At 41.1% G+C, this 21,335-nt stretch overlaps 1 protein-coding gene across 4 annotated transcripts in view; it reads left to right on the top strand.

Moving 5' to 3' along the window:
- The window catches only part of CHAF1A (chromatin assembly factor 1 subunit A), a 292,690-nt gene extending 272,329 nt beyond the window's left edge, over window positions 1–20,361 (top strand). For 3 of the 4 annotated variants that reach the window (XM_075863788.1, XM_075863800.1, XM_075863783.1), the window contains 3 exons: window positions 6,029–6,501; window positions 9,839–9,941; window positions 20,092–20,361. In XM_075863788.1, coding sequence (XP_075719903.1) covers window positions 6,029–6,501; window positions 9,839–9,941; window positions 20,092–20,162 — 647 coding nt within the window. In that variant the 3' untranslated portion in view covers window positions 20,163–20,361. The remainder of the gene's footprint in view (window positions 1–6,028; window positions 6,502–9,838; window positions 9,942–20,091) is intronic. The other variant, XM_075863793.1, reaches the window with a different exon arrangement.
- The last annotated feature ends 974 nt before the right edge of the window (window positions 20,362–21,335 follow it).

The raw sequence follows: 21,335 nt of genomic DNA, 5'->3' as shown, positions 1-21,335 counted from the left end.
CGATTTCGTCGTGACCGCTGTGACAGCCAATCACAGCGGTCACGTGCTGTTACTGTGTACAGAGCTGCCGGGAGTGTCTAAATGACAGCTCCTGCTCTAAGAACGAGCTGTTGCTAGCAGCTCTGTTCTTAGAGCAGTGATCAGGAGCCAATAGTATTGGTTCCTGATCTTTTGTGATCACTATGAGATCCAATCATAGTGATCACTACAGTAAAATAAAAGTAAAAACATGTATCTGTTTCTCCTCATTCTGTTCTAGCTGTGGAGAGAAACAGATACAAGTGTCAGTGTCCCCACACAAAATCACTTGTTCCTCACACACAGTTTAAAAAACAACATTTTTTCAGTATTTTATAGTATATACATATATAGTATATTTACTGTATATACTAAGAATCGTACTATAGACTACTTTGTTTTTAGGGTACGCTGTTAGACGCCGTGTACTCTGTTAGACGGCGTAGGGTGCTGTTCTGGGCTTGGGTTTACGGTTTGTGTTAGGCGTAGGGTTTAGGTTTAGGTTTGAAAAAAAAAACGTAAAAAAAAAAAGTTTAATTCCTTTAGTGTTCTTTCTTGATTAGTTGATAAAAAAATTTAAACCGCTAGTTCCATTTATTATTTGCGGTTTAGACTGTATAATCATTATGGCTGCCAGAAGATACAGCGTTGAGGAAGCCTATCAGATGCTATGCTCAGATACGGATTCTGCATCTGAAGTTGAGCTTTTACTTGAAAGCGACAGCGAATGTGTCGCTTCAAGGGATTCTACAGATATGAGACCCAGCACCAGTGATATGGGAGACAGTGCAGTTGCTACAACGTCCGTTCAAAGTGCAGCCCCTGACATTGCACAACCCCAACAAACCGATTTAGTGTGGGAACCCACAAGTTTATTTTCTCCCACCATAAATGACTTTATTGCTACTCCTGGCATAAGTCCCAATGTCAGTAATTTTTCACCACTAAATGATTTGAATATTTTTATTACGGACCAAGTTTTGGAACGTTTTGTGCAGGAAACAAATTTGTATGCCAGGCAGTACATTGCCAATAAGCCTTCGTCACCTCATGCCAGGTTGTGGAATCCCACAAATGCAATGGAAATAAAAAAAAATTCTGGGCCTCACCCTTAACATGGGAATTATAAAAAAAAAAACTCTAATAGGTCATATTGGGCATCAAGCCCTATACATGCCACCCCCATTTTTTCTGGCATTGTCACGCAGTAGGTACGAAATACTTATGCGATTTCTACACTTTAGTGACAACCTACAGACACCCCCTTCCAGCGACAGAAGCCGTGACCGGCTGTATAAATTAAGGCCTTTGCTAAATTTTCTAAATTCCTCCTTTTTAGGAGCATATACCCCTGAACAAAATTTAGCAGTGGATGAATTTCAAAGGGCGTCTCTCATTCCGCCAATTCATACCCTCAAAAAGTGCAAAATACGGGGTAAAGATCTACAAGTTATGTGAAAGCACTACTGGCTACACATGTGCATTTAAGATCTACGAGGGTAAAGACAGTGAATTTAATCCGCCAGGGTGCCCTCCAAATATTGGTACCACTGGTAAGATTGTGTGGGATTTAATTGGCCCTTTCCTACACAAGGGGTATCATGTACACACGGACAGTTTTTATACCAGTGTGCCATTGTTTAGCGCCCTTCATTGTGCCAACACCGGAGCCTGTGGCACAATACGCAGGAATCGCAAAGGTTTCCCACGTCAACTTGTGGATAAAAAACTACGAAAGGGGGTGTCATGCACTTTTCAAATTGAGAAGATGCTGGCTTTAAAATTTTGTGACCGCAAGGACGTCTACATGATCAGCACTATCCATACAAGTGCAACAGCAACTGTTAGAGAACGTGGAGCCTCTGCAGATAGACAAAAGCCTGTGTGTGTCATCGGCTATAACAAATTCATGGGTGGGGTAGATTTGTGCGACCAGATGTTACAACCTTATCTGGTTAAAAGGAAAACCAGAACGTGGTGTAAAAGTGGCAATATACCTCATCCAGGTTGCAATGCACAATGCATTTGTCCTCTACAAAAAATCAGCGGGCAGGGCGACATTCTTTGAATTTCAGGAGTAAGTGATTGAAGATCTCCTATTTCAATCTGCAGACCAGAGAGTAGTCCATGAGTCGGAGGATGTACGCCGACTTGTTGAAAAACATTTTTTACACCCCATCCCTTCAACACCTAACCAAAAATACCCCAAAAAACGGCGTCGGGTCTGCAGCAAACGAGGACAGCGAAGTGAGTCAAGATATTATTGTTCCGCTTGTCCTTCCAACCCTGGTCTATGCATAAGTCCCTGTTTTGAAATCTATCATACCGTCGCACATTACTAATTTTCTTTTGTGCGCTATAAAAGTTAAAATGCAGGATTTATTTAGGATTTTATTTTTCTGTACACCTTCTTTTTTTTCTAGGGAAGCAGCTTATTTAGGAGATGCCAAAATTTAGGGTTCTTTTAGAGATTTCTTTTTTTTATCACTTTTTTTGGGAGGGAGGGAAATATACTTTTCTAGATTGAGTCATTTTGGGATATAACCCGGTTATATAAAGTGGAATAAGGCCCTGAAATTCATTCAAGATAAAATTGTGCCCTGAAAGCTTTTTATTTCCTTTTTCCGTTATGACTATGTCCTGCCATAAATAGCTGTTACTGACTGGGGATACGACATAATTTTTTCTTTTTATTCTGAGGATTTCTAATAAGCGAGCTGTTCCTTATCAATACACTATGGGCTTTATTACAGTTTTGTTTGGGTTTTTGGTGGACCTCTTACACCCGACAATACTTCTAGAAATAGCGACATTAATTTGGGGAGTAGTGGTCCTTTACTGTATCTATACATACGGTGTGGGACACTGCTCCTTTATATATTCTACAGGTGATTGGTTGTTTTGTGCACATGGCGGTTCCTACCTTGCCGGGCAGGGGCTTGTTATTGTGTACCGCGTCACTTGGCATATTCGTCCCTTATATAGGGATTGATGGATATATTGCCTTTTTCCGCCAACAGTTTAATACATTTTCCCACTCTAACTTACTATATATCAGAGCGGGTTGATATACATAATGTATATGGACTGACATGATTTCAGGTCAGCTGCTTTCTTAGCACGACATAGTCATAGGGTGTAGAAACTGTTAGGGACATATATTTCTCAATCTAGAAAAGTAGAATCCTCCCATTTTCAAGCAAAATGTGTGTCCTGAAAGCCTCCGGGTGCTCCCTTCCTTTTGGGTCCTGCCGTGTGTCCAGGAAACACATTAGGGCCACAGTGGGGATATTTTTGAACACAGGAGAAACAGGGTGATACATTTTCTGGTGCATTTCCTTATTCTCATGTCCTCTGTACAAGAAATCTGACCTTAAAATGACACACTTGTGAAAAAAAGTGCTTTGCATTAATTCCTGCAAAAACTGTGGGGTCAAAATACTTAGTACACACCTAGATGAATACCTTAAGGGGTCTAGTTTTCAAAATGGGGTCATTTATGGGGAGTTTCTATCTTTTTGGCAGCTCAGTGCCTCTATAAATGTGTAATGGGACCTGAAACATTTTCAAGCAAAATGTGTGTCCTGAAAGTCTCCGGGTGCTCCCTCCATTTCGAGCCCTGTGTCCAGGCAACGCATTAGGGTCACAAAGGGGGCATTTTTGAAAACAGGAGAAACAGGGTGATAGATTTTGGGAGGTGTTTCTTCATTCTCATGGTCGCTTTACAAAGAAATCGGTCTTCAAAGTGATACTTTTATATAAAAAGTTTTTTATTTTTTTTATTTCACCTGCTATGCATTCAATTTAGCAAAAAACTGTGGGGTCAAAATACTCACTACACCCCTAGATAAATACCTTAAGGTGTCTAGTTTTCTAAATGGGGTCGCTTATGGGGAGTTTCTATTGTTCTGGTAGTTCAAAACCTCTCCAAATGTACAGTGGGGCCTAAAACATTTTCAAGCAAAATATGAGACCTGAATGCCTCCGGTTGCTCCCTTCCTTTCAGTCCCTGCCGTGTGTCCAGGCAACGCATTAGGGTCACAATGGGGGCATTTTTGAAAACCGGAGAAACAGGGTGATAGATTTTGGGGTGTGTTTCTTCATTCTCATGGTTGCTTTACAAAGAAATCGGTCTTCAAAGTGATACTTTTATGAAAAAAGTGAAATTATATTTTTTTACGCCTGCTTTGCATGAATTCTTACAAAAAAACTGTGGGGTCAAAATACTTACAACACCCCTTAATAAATACCTTAAGGGGTGTAGTTTTCAAAATGGTGGCACTTGTGGGGGTTTCGACCATTCTGACACCTATGAGCCTCTGAAAACCTGGCTTGGTGCAGGAAAACAAAATGTACTTCAAAATGTATAAAATGATTACTAAATTTGTAAGTCTTCTAAATTGCTCAAAAAATTTTATTTTATTTTTTTTTCAAAAGTGCTGCCAAAATAGAGTAAAGAGATGGAAATATATATTTAATAAAAAAAATTGTACAGTATGTATGTACATATGTGACATATTGCAGTTAAAAATAGGGAAAAATGATAATTTTTTAAAAAATTCTTCAATTTCTCTATTTTTTTAATTAGTTCCCGCAAATCGTATCAGTCTACTTTTACCACTAAAATAAAGTACAACATGTGACGAAAAAACAATGTCAGAATTACTTGGATATTCAAAACTTTCACAGTTATTCTCTGATAAAGTCAGACATACCAGATTTAATCTGGCTTGGTCATTAAGGTATTTTCAGGCACGGTCAGGAGTAAGGGGTTAATGTTGCTGTAGGCCTCTTGGTAGCCTCCCAGACCAATTTTCGTCTTGTCTTTTCATCAAGTTTTGAGGCAGGTCCAGTACTTGGTAATGTCACTGTTGTGCCAAATGTAATCCACTTCTTGGTGACCCTGTTTGATGGTATATCTAATGCCTTGGAAATTCTTTGGTACCCTTCTCCTGACTGATGCCTTTCAACAATTAGATCCCTTTGTGTTGTAAGCTCTTTACGGATCATGGCTTTTGCGGTCACATGCAACGAAGAAAATGTCAGGAAAATGCTGAATAGAACAGCTGAACTTTATATGGGGTTATTCAGAATCACTTTAAATAATGGAAGCTGTGTACTGACTACTATTTAACGTGAGTTTAAATGAGAAGAGAAGCTAATTCTGAACACAGCCACATCCCCAATTATAAGAGGGTGTTCACACTTCTGCAACCACATTATTGTATTAATGATTTCAGTTTGTTTTTCAATGGAATTGTACAGATTATGGGTCACGTTAAAGGTGGAAAAAGTACTGAAATTATTCATCTTGGACTGGTTTTATAACCTGACAAAAACTGGTATTTTAACAGGGGTGTAGAATTTTTATATCATGTGTGTGTGTGTGTGTGTGTGTAGACACTCACACCGGATGTCGCTAAGGAGCTAATAACCATGTAGCTACAAGTTAGAACTTCACTAGACTTAGAAAGTGTTTCTTTGTTTTTACATTGTTGTGTATTTTAGAATATAGAACTTGAGTGGTATTTGCCAGATCAGCATTTTAATGTCAGTCGTTGAAATTGAAATTTGGTCTCTAATTGAATACGCAAAAGTAAAATAAATTTAATTGTAATTTCTTTACTACTATTAAATTAGGATTAGGCAGGTTCACACCTGACTATCTCTCTTCCTGATGTGGCATAGATTAGTGGTGCATTCAAGTGTGTGTAATTTTGATGGTATTAAAATGCATATATTTCTTGTTAGAAATATTCCAAGCCTTTTTGTAACACAAAGTTTTTGCAGTCTACACATATATGAATATCTGTGAGAAACTATGGAAAGCCACTTAGAACACACATTATGAATAGTTGCCTTAAAATACAAGTTGCACTGTTATAGATTTAATACAGAATGTGTGCATGTTTTGTTATGATTGTGATTTTAGGTCTGCTTTTACATGGAGGGGGGGGCAACAATATAAAATAGTTGGTTCCTAAAGCTCTTACTACTTTTCCCTCTACAGTCCTTACACGTCTACTGCCGTTGCTACATGGAAATGTTCATGGAAGTAAAACAATCATTAAGGAGTTCCAAGAGTGCTTTCAGCGTGGTATGTTCTCATTCAGTGATGCTGGCAACCCAACAGTATGTGAAACTGTAAGCCCGAACTCACGAAATCAAACCAACATTAACTTACCCTCAAAAGCTCGATTGAAACGCATTATCTCTGAGAATTCTGTGTATGAGAAGCGTCCGGATCATCGTCTATGTTGGTATGTGCACGCTGATGTTTTGAAAAGCTTCCAGCAGGAAAGTCTTCCTGTGCCATGCCAGTGGACTTATATCACCCAGGTGAATTTGTATAGCAAAGATGAAACTGGAAGCAGCGGAGGACAGATTCAAGCTATGTCCACATCCAGCAAGAGGAAATCTGCTGGCAGTATGCCCATCACAAAATTTATGAAAAAAGCCAAGGCTTTGGAAACGGTGAGTGATGTAAGTAGCTTTTAAGACCGTGGTAACTAACTTAATTATAATCTTAAGTGGTTCTTAAATTATCAGCCAAGTGGACCAATTATTTTCATGTTGCATCGGACAGTTCTTAGTCATAAAGTATCTTGTAGTATAGAATGTCACAATTAAAGAGGCTCTGTCACCAGATTTTGCAACCCCTATCTGCTATTGCAGCAGATAGGCGCTGCAATGTAGATTACAGTAACGTTTTAATTTTTAAAAAACGAGCATTTTTGGCCAAGTTATGACCATTTTCGTATTTATGCAAATGAGGCTTGCAAAAGTACAACTGGGCGTGTATTATGTGCGTACATCGGGGCGTGTTTACTACTTTTACTAGCTGGGCGTTCTGATGAGAAGTATCATCCACTTCTCTTCAGAACGCCCAGCTTCTGCCAGATCACGCTGTGACGTCACTCACAGGTCCTGCATCGTGTCAGACGAGCGAGGACACATCGGCACCAGAGGCTACAGATGATTCTGCAGCAGCATCGGCGTTTGCAGGTAAGTCGATGTAGCTACTTACCTGCAAATGCTGATGCTGCTGCAGAATCAACTGTAGCCTCTGGTGCCGACACGATGCAGGACCTGTGAGTGATGTCACAGATCTGCACTGCCAGAAGCTGGGCGTTGTGAAGAGAAGTGGATGATACTTCTCTTCTCAACGCCCAGCTAGTAAAAGAAGTAAACACACACATAATACACGCCCAGTTGTACTTTTACTTTTCAACACACCCAGTTGTACTTTTGCAAGCCTCATTTGCATAAATACGAAAATGGTCATAACTTGGCCAAAAATGCTCGTTTTTTAAAAATAAAAACGTTACTGTAATCTACATTGCAGCGCCAATCTGCTGCAATAGCAGATAGGGGGTTGCAAAATCTGGTGACAGAGCCTCTTTAACTACCGTATTTTTAGGACTATTAGATGCACCTGACTAGAAGACCCACCCAGGTTTTAGACAACTGTAAAAGAAGTAAAATATGACATTTTTTCCTATTTTCGAAGAAAAACGATTGGTTAAAAAAAATTTGTTCCGTTTCACCACATTCTGAGCCATAACTTATATATTTCCATTGTTTGAGAGTTGTGAGGGCTTAGTTTTTGCGGGACGAGCTGTAGTTTTTATTAGCACCATTTTTTTTGGTACATACAAATTTTTTTTTTAGCACTTTTTATTTAATTCTTTTTAGCGCTATGGTGACCAAAAGAAAACTATTCTGGGGTTTTACATTTTTTTTTACGCCATTCACTGTGTGAGTGAAATAATGCTATATTGTAATAGTTAGTCTTTTACGGACGCAGCGATAGCAATTTTTTTTATTTTTACATTGTGCTTGGGGAAAAATGGGAAAAGGTTGTTTATTTTAACTTTTAAACATTTTTTACACTCCTGGAAATTTATTAAACTTTTTTTTTTACGAATTTTATTAGTTCCCCTAGGGGACTTGAACTAGCGATCATTAGATCGCTGGTACAGTACATGGATGAGTTACAGAAACGGCGTAACTCGCTTAGCTACGCTATTTTCCTAACTCCCATAGTGGTGAATGGCAGTTACAGAAGCAGCGTAGCATGCTATGCTGTTCCCGTAACTACTATTTAGTTCAATGGGAATCATGGAAACTACGTAGCTCAGCGAGTTACGCTGTTTCTGTAACTCGACCATGTAACCTGGAAGTGGCCAGAAGACTAAGGAGCCGGGTAAGAGAACTTGGTTTAGGGGCCCCGTTCTAGAGATGGATGCGAGTCCCAGAGGTGGGACCCACATCTGACATTTATGACATATTATGTGAATGTCATAAATGTCCTTCATAGGAAAACTACTATAAATGCCGTGGTCACTATTGACCGTGGCATTTAACTAGTTAAACAGCCAGGAACAGCACCATCGCTGTGAAAAAGATCTGGTAATTTAGGGAGGTAGATGAATTTTAATGTGTTTATACATTCTATAAGTTAAAGCAGGAGCAACGCAGATGTCCTAAAGGGGTTTTCCAGCCAGTAAATAATTGATGGCCTATCCTCAGGATGGGCCATCAACAGCTGATGGGTCGGGTTCTGACTCAATGGACCCCCGCCGATCAACTGTTTTGAAGGGGGTGCAGCGCTGATTTGGCTTCATTTTTACTTGCACACTGTGAATCTTTGACACGCATCTGGCGGCGATTCACAGGTATTGCAGTTTTCTTCTCCCATTCACTTCAGTGGGAGAAAAGGCTGCAATATCTGTGAATCGCTACTAAATGCGTGTCGAAGATTTACAGTGAAGATTTATTGTTTTTTTCGTTTTATACTCCCCACCTTTTAAGACCCGTAATTTTTTTTTCTTTTTGTGTCAAAGTGGTTTGAGGGCTTATTTTCTTTTTGCAGAAGTTGTTTCTGTTGGCACCATATAAAGTACCATATAATGTGCTATGAAAGATTTTCTGAAATTGGGTCAAACTGATTCCTCCATTTATTTTTTGGGGGGGGTTTCGTTTTTATGGCTTTGTGTGCGTTAAAGACTACAACTTCACTTTATTCTGCGTCTCAATACGGTTACAGTGATACCTAATTTATATAGGTTTTTAAATACTTTACTACTTTTACAAAGCATGAACTTTGTTAAAAAAAAATTTGGTTTCACCACGTTCTGAGAGCCATAACTTTTTTTTTTTTTGGTTTGCAGGACGATCTGTAGTTTTTATTGGTACCATGTTTTTTGTACAAACAACTTTTTGATCAATTTTTATAATTTTTTTTTTTTAGAGCGTTCACCTTGTGGGTTAAATAATGGTATATTGTAATAGTTCGGACTTTACGGGCGCAGCGATGCCAATTTTGTTCAAATGGGAAAAGGGGGGGTTTGTTTGAACTTCTAAAAAAAAAAAAAATGATCACTACGAACTTTATTTCACTTTCTTCTAAACATTTTAGAAGTCTGTCTCCCCCCCCGCCCCCCGATAACCGCTCAAATGCTGTGATTGCGATTGACCGCAATGTTTGACGGGTTAAACTGCCAGGAACAGCATGATTACTGTTCCTGGCAGTTAGTCCCAGGTGTCTGCTACAAAACACAGCTGACACCCGCAGCTTTTACGTCATTGTGCGCTAAGGGGTTAATAAAACTTAAATGCTAATGTATATGTACCTTAAAATGGTACCAAAGGAAAATAAAACTCGTCCTGTAGAAAAACAAGCTGTCATACAGCTATGTCCCTGGAAAAACAAAGTTTTGGAATATTGTGGCAGAAACTTTTTTAATGGGTTATAAGACTTACAATTCTAAAATCAGTTATGAATTATTAAAAAAAATCTATTCTCTGTATACTATAGGCAACAACATTGGAATCCGATGGCTTCCAGGCAGACACGGAAGAGGAAGATGATGAGGAGGAGGAGGATGATTGTTTAATTGTGGAAGAACAAATTGGAAAAGGTGTGTAGTTTTTATCAATTTGCAGGTAATCTGAAACTAGTTAGATGAAATTACTTGTAAATACAAAGAGACATTATAAACGCCGTAATAATGATGGATAAAGCTTAAATGATGCAAAGTTTCTTGTATAGTGTATGGCTATAAGTGTCTGCTGATAATGCCTGAGTGTTTTACGTCAAGTACCGTGGACCACCAGTTTCCCACACCCCACTTTCTATTCTATATCTTTAAATATGTTGGGTGTTGAAAATAACTATATACTTTTTACACAGATTTTTCTTACATTGTAAATCTTTTAAAATATGAGGAGGTTTTGTATTTTACAGATGTGTCCTCCTTTAACTTATCTGTGAACACAGCATATACCGAGATGTTTACCATAAGACGTTAAACAAACCTGTTAAAAAAAAAAAAAAGAAAGCCTTCATGTGTCATAGTTACATCTGTTGCCCACGTTAAAAAACCTATATGTTTAACGTATATTTTTTTTACTGGATGGCTGTGATGAATGCCTGACTGATGCCATCCGTCGCCCATAGACTCCCATTCTGAAGAAACGTTTAAAAGGGTTGTCCACTACTGAAAAACTGATGACGTATCCACCGGATAAGTCATCCGTATATGATCAGTGGGGATCAGACACCCGGACCCCGCACCGATAAGTAATGTACTAAAAAGAGAAAATTATTGTAAGGTTAGACATGTTAACTTTTAACAAGGCTGCTGCATCAAATATGTAATGGACTTCCAATTAGGGATGTCCCGATACCAGAATTTGGACTTCGATACCGATACTTTGTTTAGTATTTTGATTTCGATACTTTGTCAACAATAATAATAAAATAAAAAGTTCTTCCTTTTTCGGATGTGTGATCATGAATTTAACCTCCACGTGCCTCACATTAATAGTAATTAACCCCATCATGATTCTCAGTCATAATGGGTTAATATGTAAGGTACATGGTGGGGTTAATTACTATTAATGTGAGGCACAGGGAGGTTATATTCATCGCACCTCGTGCCTTACATTGATAAGTGAAAGAAAGCAGTTTTTATTTTATTTTTTGACAGCGTACACCTCATAAATGATGCAAAAAAATGTTGTGCAGGTTATTACGGCAGCGCTAATACTGAATATGTGAATATTTTATGTATTGAGACTTATTTTAATGTTTATTGTAAAAAAAGGTGTGTGTATTTTTTTTTTTTATTTAACATTACTTTGTTTTTACTTTATTTTTTAAACTTTAATGTACTGTTATAGATCTATGTTACAGTACATTAGCCTGTGTACTGATAGTACACCTAAGTATGCCCTAGCAACAGGAAATATGATCAGACAGCCCTGGGGTCCTTCAATGGACCCTGGGCTGTCAGCCCATATATGGTATGTCCCTCAATCGCGTGTCAGGAATTCCCTGTGACGTGATACAAGGGGCATCCCCCCCTTCTCATTTTCCCCTGAATGCTGCAGTCCGCTTTGATCGCAGCATTCAGGAGAATAACGGCGGAGATTAAAGGTTTCTCTGATCGCCAGCGGGGCTGCGGCTGTGTAATACAGCCATTGCGCCGCTCCTGACAAGAAGTGCACGCGCGGTCAGCATGAGGAGATGCGGCCGGCGCTGCACTAATGAGCGGCGGTTCAGGCACTTGTGACAGAACATGGGGGTGTTTTGCAGTGCGCCCGGCATGTTCTGTTTTCAGTGCCACCACTCATTAGTGCAGCGCCGGCCACATCACATCATCTTGACCCCGCACACTTGTCAGGACTCGGGAGCGCGACAATGACCGTATTGCACAGCCGCAGCCTCGCTCTCATACATTCATGTGTTACTATACTTATCGAAATATATGAAATAACGGTGTTGAATCGTTTGGGGATGCAGAGTATTGAAACCGTATCGAAATTTTGATGCATCGTGCATTCCTACTTCCAATATGCAATTAGTGGGGAACCTCACACATTTCCAAGACCTTTTTAGGTCTAAACGTGCTAAGGATTATGCGAACAGACTTCTGTCATGCATTTTTTTCTGTTTGCAGGCTTGGCATTTTCTTGGACAGCACTGCTAGTTTATGCTGAAAGGGGTTAATGCCAGCTGAAAAACTCCATTCCATATGCCCTATAGGGGCATATGAATGTAATAATCATGTTCCCGGCTTTAGAACCGGTTAGCAAGTGCAGAGAGACACTTTAAAGTGGATCTGTTAGATAAATATGCTGCCCTATGGAAGGGCAGCATATTACAGCCACAGGTCCATCGTACACCCAAAATGGCACACACAAAAAAAGTGTGTGCCCTTTGGGAAATAGGATCACTGATAGTTATGAGACCAGTGTATTTTTGAATGGAGTGCTTTTTCCCCCCTCTGCAGTGACCGTTGACCTTTACATAGCAGCCTGACAAACACTGGCCTAAAGGGCAGGGGAGAGCACTCCCCTCATGAATACACTGGGCTTATAGCTATATGCTGTATTCTTTCAGCGATCCTATTAACTAAACAGCACAATAATGTTTTGGGCCGTGTTGGCTACTAGGAGTATTTACCTGGAATATGTTGGTTGACTGAGCTTGACAATGTATTTTATGGGTAGTCATTCGTTTGAAAAGCCGCAGAATCCTTAAGTTAATGTTCTACATATTGGGTATTTAAAATATGCAGAACAGACCGTATTATGATCCATAGTAGGGCTTTCATAGACTTGCATGAGCCCTCTGAAAGAAAAACCCTCTGTATAAAAGGTACAGCAGATTCCATACAAATACAACCGAAAACAATTGTGGCATGCTCTATTAGGCTATGTTCACACGGAGTATTTTGGGGGAGGAATATCTGCCTCAAAATTCCGTTTGGAACTTTGAGGCAGATATTCCTCTCCCTGCACGCCGATTTTCGCGGCGATTATCGCGCCGTTTTTCGCCCTCGGCCATTGAGCGCCGCGGGCATAAAACAGCGAGAAATACCCTTTCTCCTGCCTCCCATTGAAGTCAATGGGAGGTCAGAGGCGGAAGCGCCCGAAGATAGGGCATGTCGCTTCTTTTTCCCGCGAGGCAGTTTTACTGCTCGCGGGAAAAAGACGCCGACGCCTCCCATTGAAATCAATGGGAGGCGTTCTCGGGCCGTTTTTGCCGAGTTTTGCAACGCGGTTTCCGCGTCAAAAAACTCGACAATATACCCCGTGTGAACATAGCCTTAAACTCCATCTACAGGGTTATTCTCCCATGGAAGCATTTTGTAACATTTTAACATTAACCAGTGCTATGTAAAAGATGAACCTAAACTAGTTAGTAATGTAACAGACTGCTCTCCAACACACGTGTGTAGTGGTGCAGCCATATTCTGTGACTGCAAATGAACTATAGTTTAACGTATTTCAATGTTTGAGTAATGCCACTCAGGCCAAAGTTAATATAACCTGACATAAATAGGTCATTCCACAATCGCTTTCATATCAAAAGCCCAGAAATACTGTTAATAACTGTTTTAAAGTAAGGCCCTAATCACACGACAGGGATTCTCTGTTTTATGACGGCCGCAGTAGGAACAATAGACTCCAAATGGAGCTATTCACACGGCCGACTTTGTAAAAATGGAACAAGCCCTGTTCTGGGCTGTTCTCCTGGCCGCATGGCTCCCATAGAGTAAAGCACGGCTGCCACTTGGATGTGATCCGAGTGACTGTTGAGCTTTCTGCTGCTCGTTCGCTCTCTTTTCCTCCTCAGTGCGAAGCGCATGTGAGGAGATTTTTTTTTTTGCTCCCTGCAGGAGTGGAATCCCTAATCCCTGGCCACAGTATTGCCGAAGCTGTGGCCGAGAATTCTGCTCCAGGAGAAGTCCCTGACATCCCTGTCCATATATTGACAGTGACGTCAGGGACTTCTCCTGAGGCGGAATCCTCTCCAAGAGAAATTCCTGACTTCACTGTCCATATATGAACAGTGACGTCAGGACATGAAGCCGAATCCCCGGCTACAGCGGCCGACGCTGTGGCCGGTTATTCTGCTCCCGGACTTCACTGTCCATATCTGGACAGTGATGTCAGGGACTTCTCCTGAAGCGGAATCCCCAGGCACAGCCGTCCCCGACACCGCTGGGGCCAGTAATTCTGCTCCAGAAGTCACTGTCCATTCCATATATGGACAGAAGTCAGGGACTTCCCCTGGAGCAAAATTACTTCCCACAGGCTGCTGTGGCCGGGGGTTCCGCTCCAGGAGAGTGCCACACACTGCCCTCGGTGGGCCGTGCCCGCCACACACTGCCCTCGGTGGGCCGTGCCCGCCACACACTGCCCTCGGTGGGCCGTGCCCGCCACACACTGCCCTCGGTGGGCCGTGCCCGCCACACACTGCCCTCGGTGGGCCGTGCCCGCCACACACTGCCCTCGGTGGGTCGTGCCCGCCACACACTGCCCTCGGTGGGCCGTGCCCGCCACACACTGCCCTCGGTGGGCCGTACCCGCCACACACTGCCCCACATTTGACTTCTCCTGGAGCAGATTCCCCTACCACCGCTTCGGCCGAAGCTGTGGCCGGGTATTAGGGATTCAGCTCCTACAGGGAGCAACAAAATACCATCCTCCTCCCATGCACTTCGCACTGTGAGGAGGAGAAGAGAGCTGTACACGGCCCCTCAGACTTCTATGGGAGCTGTACGGCTGGGAGAACGGCCCATATTAGGACATGTACCATTTTTTTGACATCCCGGATTACCGGGCCGTCAAAAAATCGGCCGCGTGGATAGCCCCATTTGGGGTCTATTGTTCCTACGCCGCTCAAAGAACAGCCATCACACGGCCGAGAATCCCTGTCGTGTGAATAGGGCCTAACTTGCAATGTCGTCTTTACTTCCCTGTGTCACCCTTGGTGCTGCTCCTAACTTGTTCTTCTGGAGGAGGGTATATATATATATATGTATAGTTAGTTTAGTTCCTTCCTTCCCCGTAGATCGGTAGCATGGGATTTAAAGTAGTGAATACCTATACCGTGTGACATCCACAGTATGCACTCCCTTAGAAACCATTGAGAATTTAATTAAATAAAACAAAGACTGAGTGGGCATGTGCAGGGTTAATATCAGCTGTCTGGATGTAGCACTTTAACCCCTTCCCTCTTTGGCCACTTTTGATCTTCCTGACAGAGCCTCATTTTTCAAATCTGACATGTTTCACTTTATGTGGTAATAACTTCGGAATGCTTTCACCTATCCAAGCGATTCTGAGATTGTTTTCTCGTGACACATTGGACTTTATGTTACTGGCAAAATTTGCTCGATATGTTCAGTATTTAATTGTGAAAAACGCCAAAATTTAGCGAAAAATTTGCATTTTTCTCAATTTAAATGTATCTGCTTATAAGACTGGCAGTTATAACACACAAAATTGTTCCTAATTAGCATCCCCCATATGTCTACTTTAGATTGGCATCGTTTTTTGAACATCCTTTTATTTTTCTAGGACGTTACAAGGCTTTGAACTTTAGCAGCAATTTCTCACATTTTCAAGAAAATTTCAAAAGGCTATTTTTACAGAGGCCAGTTCAGTTGTGAAGTGGCTTTGAGGGCCTTATATATTAGAAACCCCCAAAAAAGTCACCCTATTTTAAAAACTTCACCCCTCAAAGTATTCAAAACAGCATTTAGAAAATGTCTTAACCCTTTAGACATTTCACAGGAATTAAAGCAAAGTAGAGGTGAAATGTACAAATTTCATATTTTTTTGCAGAAATACATTTTTAATAAAAAAAATTTTTATAACACAGAAGGTTTTACCAGAGAAATGCAACTCAATATTTATTGCCCAGGTTCTGCAGTTTTTGGAAATGTCCCACATGTGGCCGTAGCGTGCTACTGGAATGAAGCACTGGCCTCAGAATCAAAGGATTACCTAGAGGATTTTGGGGGGCCTTATTTTTATTAGAATATATTTTAGGCACCATGTCAGGTTTGAAGTGCTCTTGCGGTGCCAAAACAGTGAAAATCCCCCAAAAGTGACCCCAATTTGGAAACTACCCACCTCGAGGAAATTATCTAGGGGTATAGTGAGCATTATTGGAAGTAGGCCCTGAAAATGACAATCTAAATTTTTACAAAGAAAATGTAGGTTTAGCTAATTTTTTTTCTAATTTCCACAAGGACTGAAGGAGAAAAAGCCCCGCAAAATTTGAAAAGCAATTTCTCCCAAGTAAAAAAATACCCCACATGTGGTAATAACTGGCTGTTTGGACACACGGCAGAGCTTAGAAGGGAAAGAGCGCTATTTGGCTTTTGGAGATCACATTTAGCAGGAATGGTTTGCAGAGGCCATGTCACATTTGCAAAGTCCCTGAGGGGACAAAACAATGAAAACGCCCAAAAAGTGACTTCATTTAGGAAACTACACCTCTTGAGGAATTCATCTAGGGGTGTAGTAAGCATTTTGACCCTACATGTTTCATAGAATTTATTAAAATTGGGCAGTGAAAATAAAAACAATCCTTTTTCTTCAATAAGACGTAGATTTAGCGCAAAATGTTTCATTTTCTCAACAAATAAAGGAAAAAAAAAAAAACAACATTTGTAAAGCAATTTCTCCCGAGTACGGCAATACCCCATATGTGGTCATAAACTGCTGTTTGGGCACACGGCAGGGCTCAGAAGGGAAGGAGCGCCATTTGGAGTGCAGATGTTGCTAGATTGGTTTCTGGGCGCCTGTGGGCCCAAAACAGTGAAAACCCCCCAGAAGTGACCCAATTTTGGAAACTACACACCTCAATGCATTTACCTAGGGGTGTAGTAAACATTTTAACCCTGCAGGTGTTTTGTAGAAATTTAGTGTGCACTCGATGTTGCAGAGTGAAAATTAGATTTTTTTTTCCATAGATATGCCAATATGTGGTGCCCAGCTTGTGCCACCATAACAAGACAGCTCTCTAATTATTATGCTGTGTTTCCCGGTTTTAGAAACACCCTACATGTGGCCCTAATCTTTTGCCTGGACATTCGACCAGGCTCAGGAGTGAAAGCGTGAGGCCTAATTTGGCGATTTACAAAATATTGGTTCACAACTGCAGAGGCTCAGATGTGAAATAATAAAAAGAAACCCCTGAGAAGTGACCTCATTTGGAAACTACACTCCTCAAGGCATTTATTAAGGGGTGTAGTGAGCATTTTCACCCCACAGGTCTTTTGCGGATGGTGCAAATTAAAAATTTATATTTTTTTCCCTAGATATGCCATTTCAGTGACAAATGTCATGCCCAGCTTATGACACTGGAGACACACCCCAAAAATTGTTAAAAGGGTTCTCCCGGGTATGACAATGTCATATATGTGGAAGGAAACTGCTGTTTGGGCACATTGTCGGGTTCAGAGCGGAGGGAGCGCCATTTGGCTTTTGGAGAGTGGATTTTGCTTGGTAGTAGATTTGTTTGATTATTCCATTTATAATGTGGGGGTACATGTAAGCTGGGCAGAGTACATCAGGGGCATAGTCAAGTGGCATAATAATGGGGTAAAAAAAACAATAAAAAGATCCATATATGTGTGTTACGCTGTGAAGCAATCCTTTCTTATGCCCCTTTTGGTCTTCACTCCGCACCTTTGCAGTTTGGGGAATTTTGCTGAGAAAGTGTTGTTCTGGTATAATACGGGCACCATCGCTTCCAGCGGATATGTTTGGGCCCTCCCCTTCCTTGTTCCCTTATTTTAGGTCCTTGATAAATCGCCTCTTGAAACAGAAGAAATGTTCCCCCTTGGGCTGGCACAACTGCATATTTTTTATTTCCTGATATATTGGAGCCTTAACTAATTTAATTTTTTCATAGACTTAGTGGTATGAGGGCTTTTTTTTGCGGGACGAGCTGTAGTTGTTGTTGGTACCAATTTGGGGTACGTGCAACTTTTTGATCACCTTTTATCCTATTTTTTGGGGGGCCAGGTAAACAAAAAAACGCATTTCTGGCATAGTTTTTTTAGATTTTTTTATACAGCGTTCACCATCCGTTATAAATTACGTGTTAACTTTATTCTGCGGGTCCGTACGATTCCGGTAATACCTAATTTATAGCACTTTTTTATGTGTTACAACTTTTTGCACAATAAAATTACTTTTGTAAAAAGAACGTATTTTTTCTGTCGCCAAGTTGTGAGAACCATAATTTTTTAATTTTTTTGTCGACGGAGCTGTATGAGGGCTTGTTTTTTGTGAGACGAGCTATAGTTTTTATAGGTACCATTTTTGGATACGTTCGACTTTTTGTTCACTTTTTATTCCAATATTTGTAGGTCAAAGTGACCAAAAAACAGACTCTGGTAACGTTTTTTTACGTTTTTTTGTTTTTTTTATGCTGTTCATCACGTGCAATAAATAATATAATATTTTGATACCTCCGGTTGTTACGGTCGCGGCGATACCAAATACATATGGTTTATTATTTTTCAATAATAAAGGACTTGATAAGAGAAAAAGGGCGATTGTGTTTTATTTTATTACTTGAAAGTTTTATTGTTTTCAAAGTTGTTTTTCACTTTTTTTTTACACTTTTTTTTTACTTTTTCTACACTTTTTTTTTTACTTTTTTTACACTTTTTTTTTACTTTTTTTACACTTTTTTTTTTACACTTTTTTTTACACTTTTTTTTTTACACTTTTTTTTTTACACTTTTTTTGTACTTTTTCTACACTTTTTTTTTTACTTTTTTTACACTTTTTTTTTACACTTTTTTTTTTACACTTTTTTTTTTACACTTTCTCAAGTCCCACTAGGGGACTTGACGGTCCAACTGTCAGATTTATTTTTTCTAATACATTGCACTACCTACGTAGGTCAATGTATTAGATCTGTCAGTTATTCACTGACAGCAAGCCGATTAGGCTTAGCCTCCCGGCGGAGCCTAATCGGCTTCCGTAATGGCAGAGCAGGAGACCATTGTGTCTCCTGTTGCCATAGCAGCAGTCGCCAGTCCTCATTGCCTGTCAGGGCTGGCGATCTGCTAGCAACCGCTAAGATGCAGCAATCGCTTTCGATTGCTGCATCGAAGGGGTTAATGGCAGGGATCGGAGCTAGCTCCGATTCCTGCCATTACAGGTGAATGTCAGCTGTAACATACAGCTGACTTCCACCGCTGATGACGCCGAATCAGCTCCTGAGCCGGCGCCATCTTGCCGGCGGCTACGGAAGCCGATCTGGCTCCGCTGCCGGGCGGATCTTGACCGGCTTCCGTGCTTGGCAGACCGGGAGGCCAGTATTACGCCTCCGGTTGCCATTGCAGCCACCGAAACCCCGGCAATTTCATTGCTGGGGTTCCGATGAGCTGCAAACAGCTTAAATGTAGCGATCACGTTTGAACGCTGCATTGAAGGGATTAATGGCGGGGATCGAAGCTGATTTCAGCCCCCGCCATTACAGCCGGATGTCGGATACAGCTGATCCGGTGCCAAACATTTGGTGTAAGTATACAACATTTTGCGGGAACCACCGGCTTTCCATGTCGTATGCTTACGACAAATGTCGGGAAGGGGTTAAAATCGTAAGCTGAGAATGTCTCCTTCTATAGCCTAGCTATCTATACTGCCATGCTCCTGCAGAAGCTCTGCTTCTTCCCTGAAAAGCAGGGTAGGAAGCTATCTGTATAAGGTTGCTCTGCAGTGACCTGACTGGGGACAATGACTAAGCATGCGTGTCCAACAGCAGGTGGACGTACACATTGCTATTCACTTTGAACACACGGTGCTGCCATACTATGTAAGTAAGGCCTTATTTACCTGAACGCTGTGCATCTCGGATGTGAAAAACTGCCGTCTTTCAAATCCGAGGTGCAGCCGTGTGCTCAGCTAAGTCTATGGAATGATGCGTAGAAAGAACGGAAATGTCCGATTTTTCCCACCGACCCTTCACACGTTCCGTTGAAACAACGGCTGTGTGAACGGCCACATTCAATTACATAGGTCCGTGGGACGGCCGCTGTTTCAACGGCCGTCCCACGGACGTTTAACACGCTCGTGTAAATAAGCCATTAAGGTCAGTGGGTCGTTTTTTACAGCTTGTAAATTAAAAACTTTGTTAATTTTTTATGATTATGATATTTCATGTTGGGAAACCCCCATTGTAACATGCAATTTATTTTTAGCCACTGTATTTACATTTTGTTTTCGTATTAATTTTTCCCTCAGAAAATAATGCCCCAAGATCCCCATGCAGGATGGAGATAACTCTGAATGAAGAAGCAGCTCATGCTACGTAACAAGCTTGAATATGCAATGTAAATATCATGCTATATACATAGAGGTTAACATATCTATAAACAATTTTTAAAACTTTTTGTTAAGATTCATGCTGCTGTGATTTAAAATAGAAAAATGACAGCGGATAATTCATCAAGAACTCTTTTAATAGGAATGTTCTTTTGTGTCTAATAAAGCAGAATTTAAAGTGGAAAACAATTCTGTCTCTGTTTTGTTACTTGTATAGCTCATACACATTTGCGTACATAGTTATATCCATCTCTGTGCAGGATGTCTTGCACAAAAGCGATCTGCTTGAAAAACTTCAATCCTTACCTGCAGGCTTATCACAGATCACCATATGACAGATTTTGTTGTGAAGTGCCAAAACACAGTTAAATAATTATTATTCAATATCTGATCGGTCGGGGTCAGACTTCCGGCACCCCGTCGCTCAGCTGTTTTGAACGTACGAGCCCTGCTTCCCCTTCATTTCCTTTACTGCTCACACTGTGAATCGCATACACACTTGGAGCGGCGTTTCACAGTATTACAGCCTTCTTCCATTCGAGTGAATACTGTAATACTGTGAACCGCTGGACCCAACCGATCAGATATTGATAGCCTATCCTGAGGATAGGTCATCAATTTTTGTGGTCTGTAAAGCCCCTTCAACACCCCCAAAATGACTGTTATTGAAAGTAGACACCCCCTCCCAGGTTTTCGTTTAACGCCACATCAAAGATTTGTGAATCTGCCGTTTAAAATGTCTGCAGCATGTGGATGAGATTTGTAAAATTTCATCTACTTGCCCTGTACTGTAATCCGCTGCAGACTTTACCTTCGCATATCCGCTGGTAAAATCTGCAGCAAATCCGCCACTTGTAATGTCCCACTAAGGCTGGGGCTACATGGTGACTTTGGCCGTGATACAGGTCACACAGCCAAAGATCGCTATGTCCCGTAGCTTACACCGCAAGTGATTTTAAAGTCAATGTGGTCGCGTTGCGACCTGCAAGTAACTGCGACACCACAGTTTGGATTTCTTGTAGCTGTCTTGTCGCGGCAACTTGCACTTTGCGACACAACCACTTTGACTTTTATTACTGGCAATGTAGGCTACGGGATACAGCGATTTTTTTTGCCGGGCGACCTGTGTCGCGGCCAAAGTCGCCGTGTAGCAGATTGGTAGA

This window comes from Rhinoderma darwinii, chromosome 1 (genome assembly GCF_050947455.1).
Source record: "Rhinoderma darwinii isolate aRhiDar2 chromosome 1, aRhiDar2.hap1, whole genome shotgun sequence".
Classification (NCBI taxonomy): domain Eukaryota; kingdom Metazoa; phylum Chordata; class Amphibia; order Anura; family Rhinodermatidae; genus Rhinoderma; species Rhinoderma darwinii.
The sequence above is the reverse complement of the archived record's forward strand: the minus strand, read 5'-3'. Positions and strand labels throughout refer to the sequence as shown.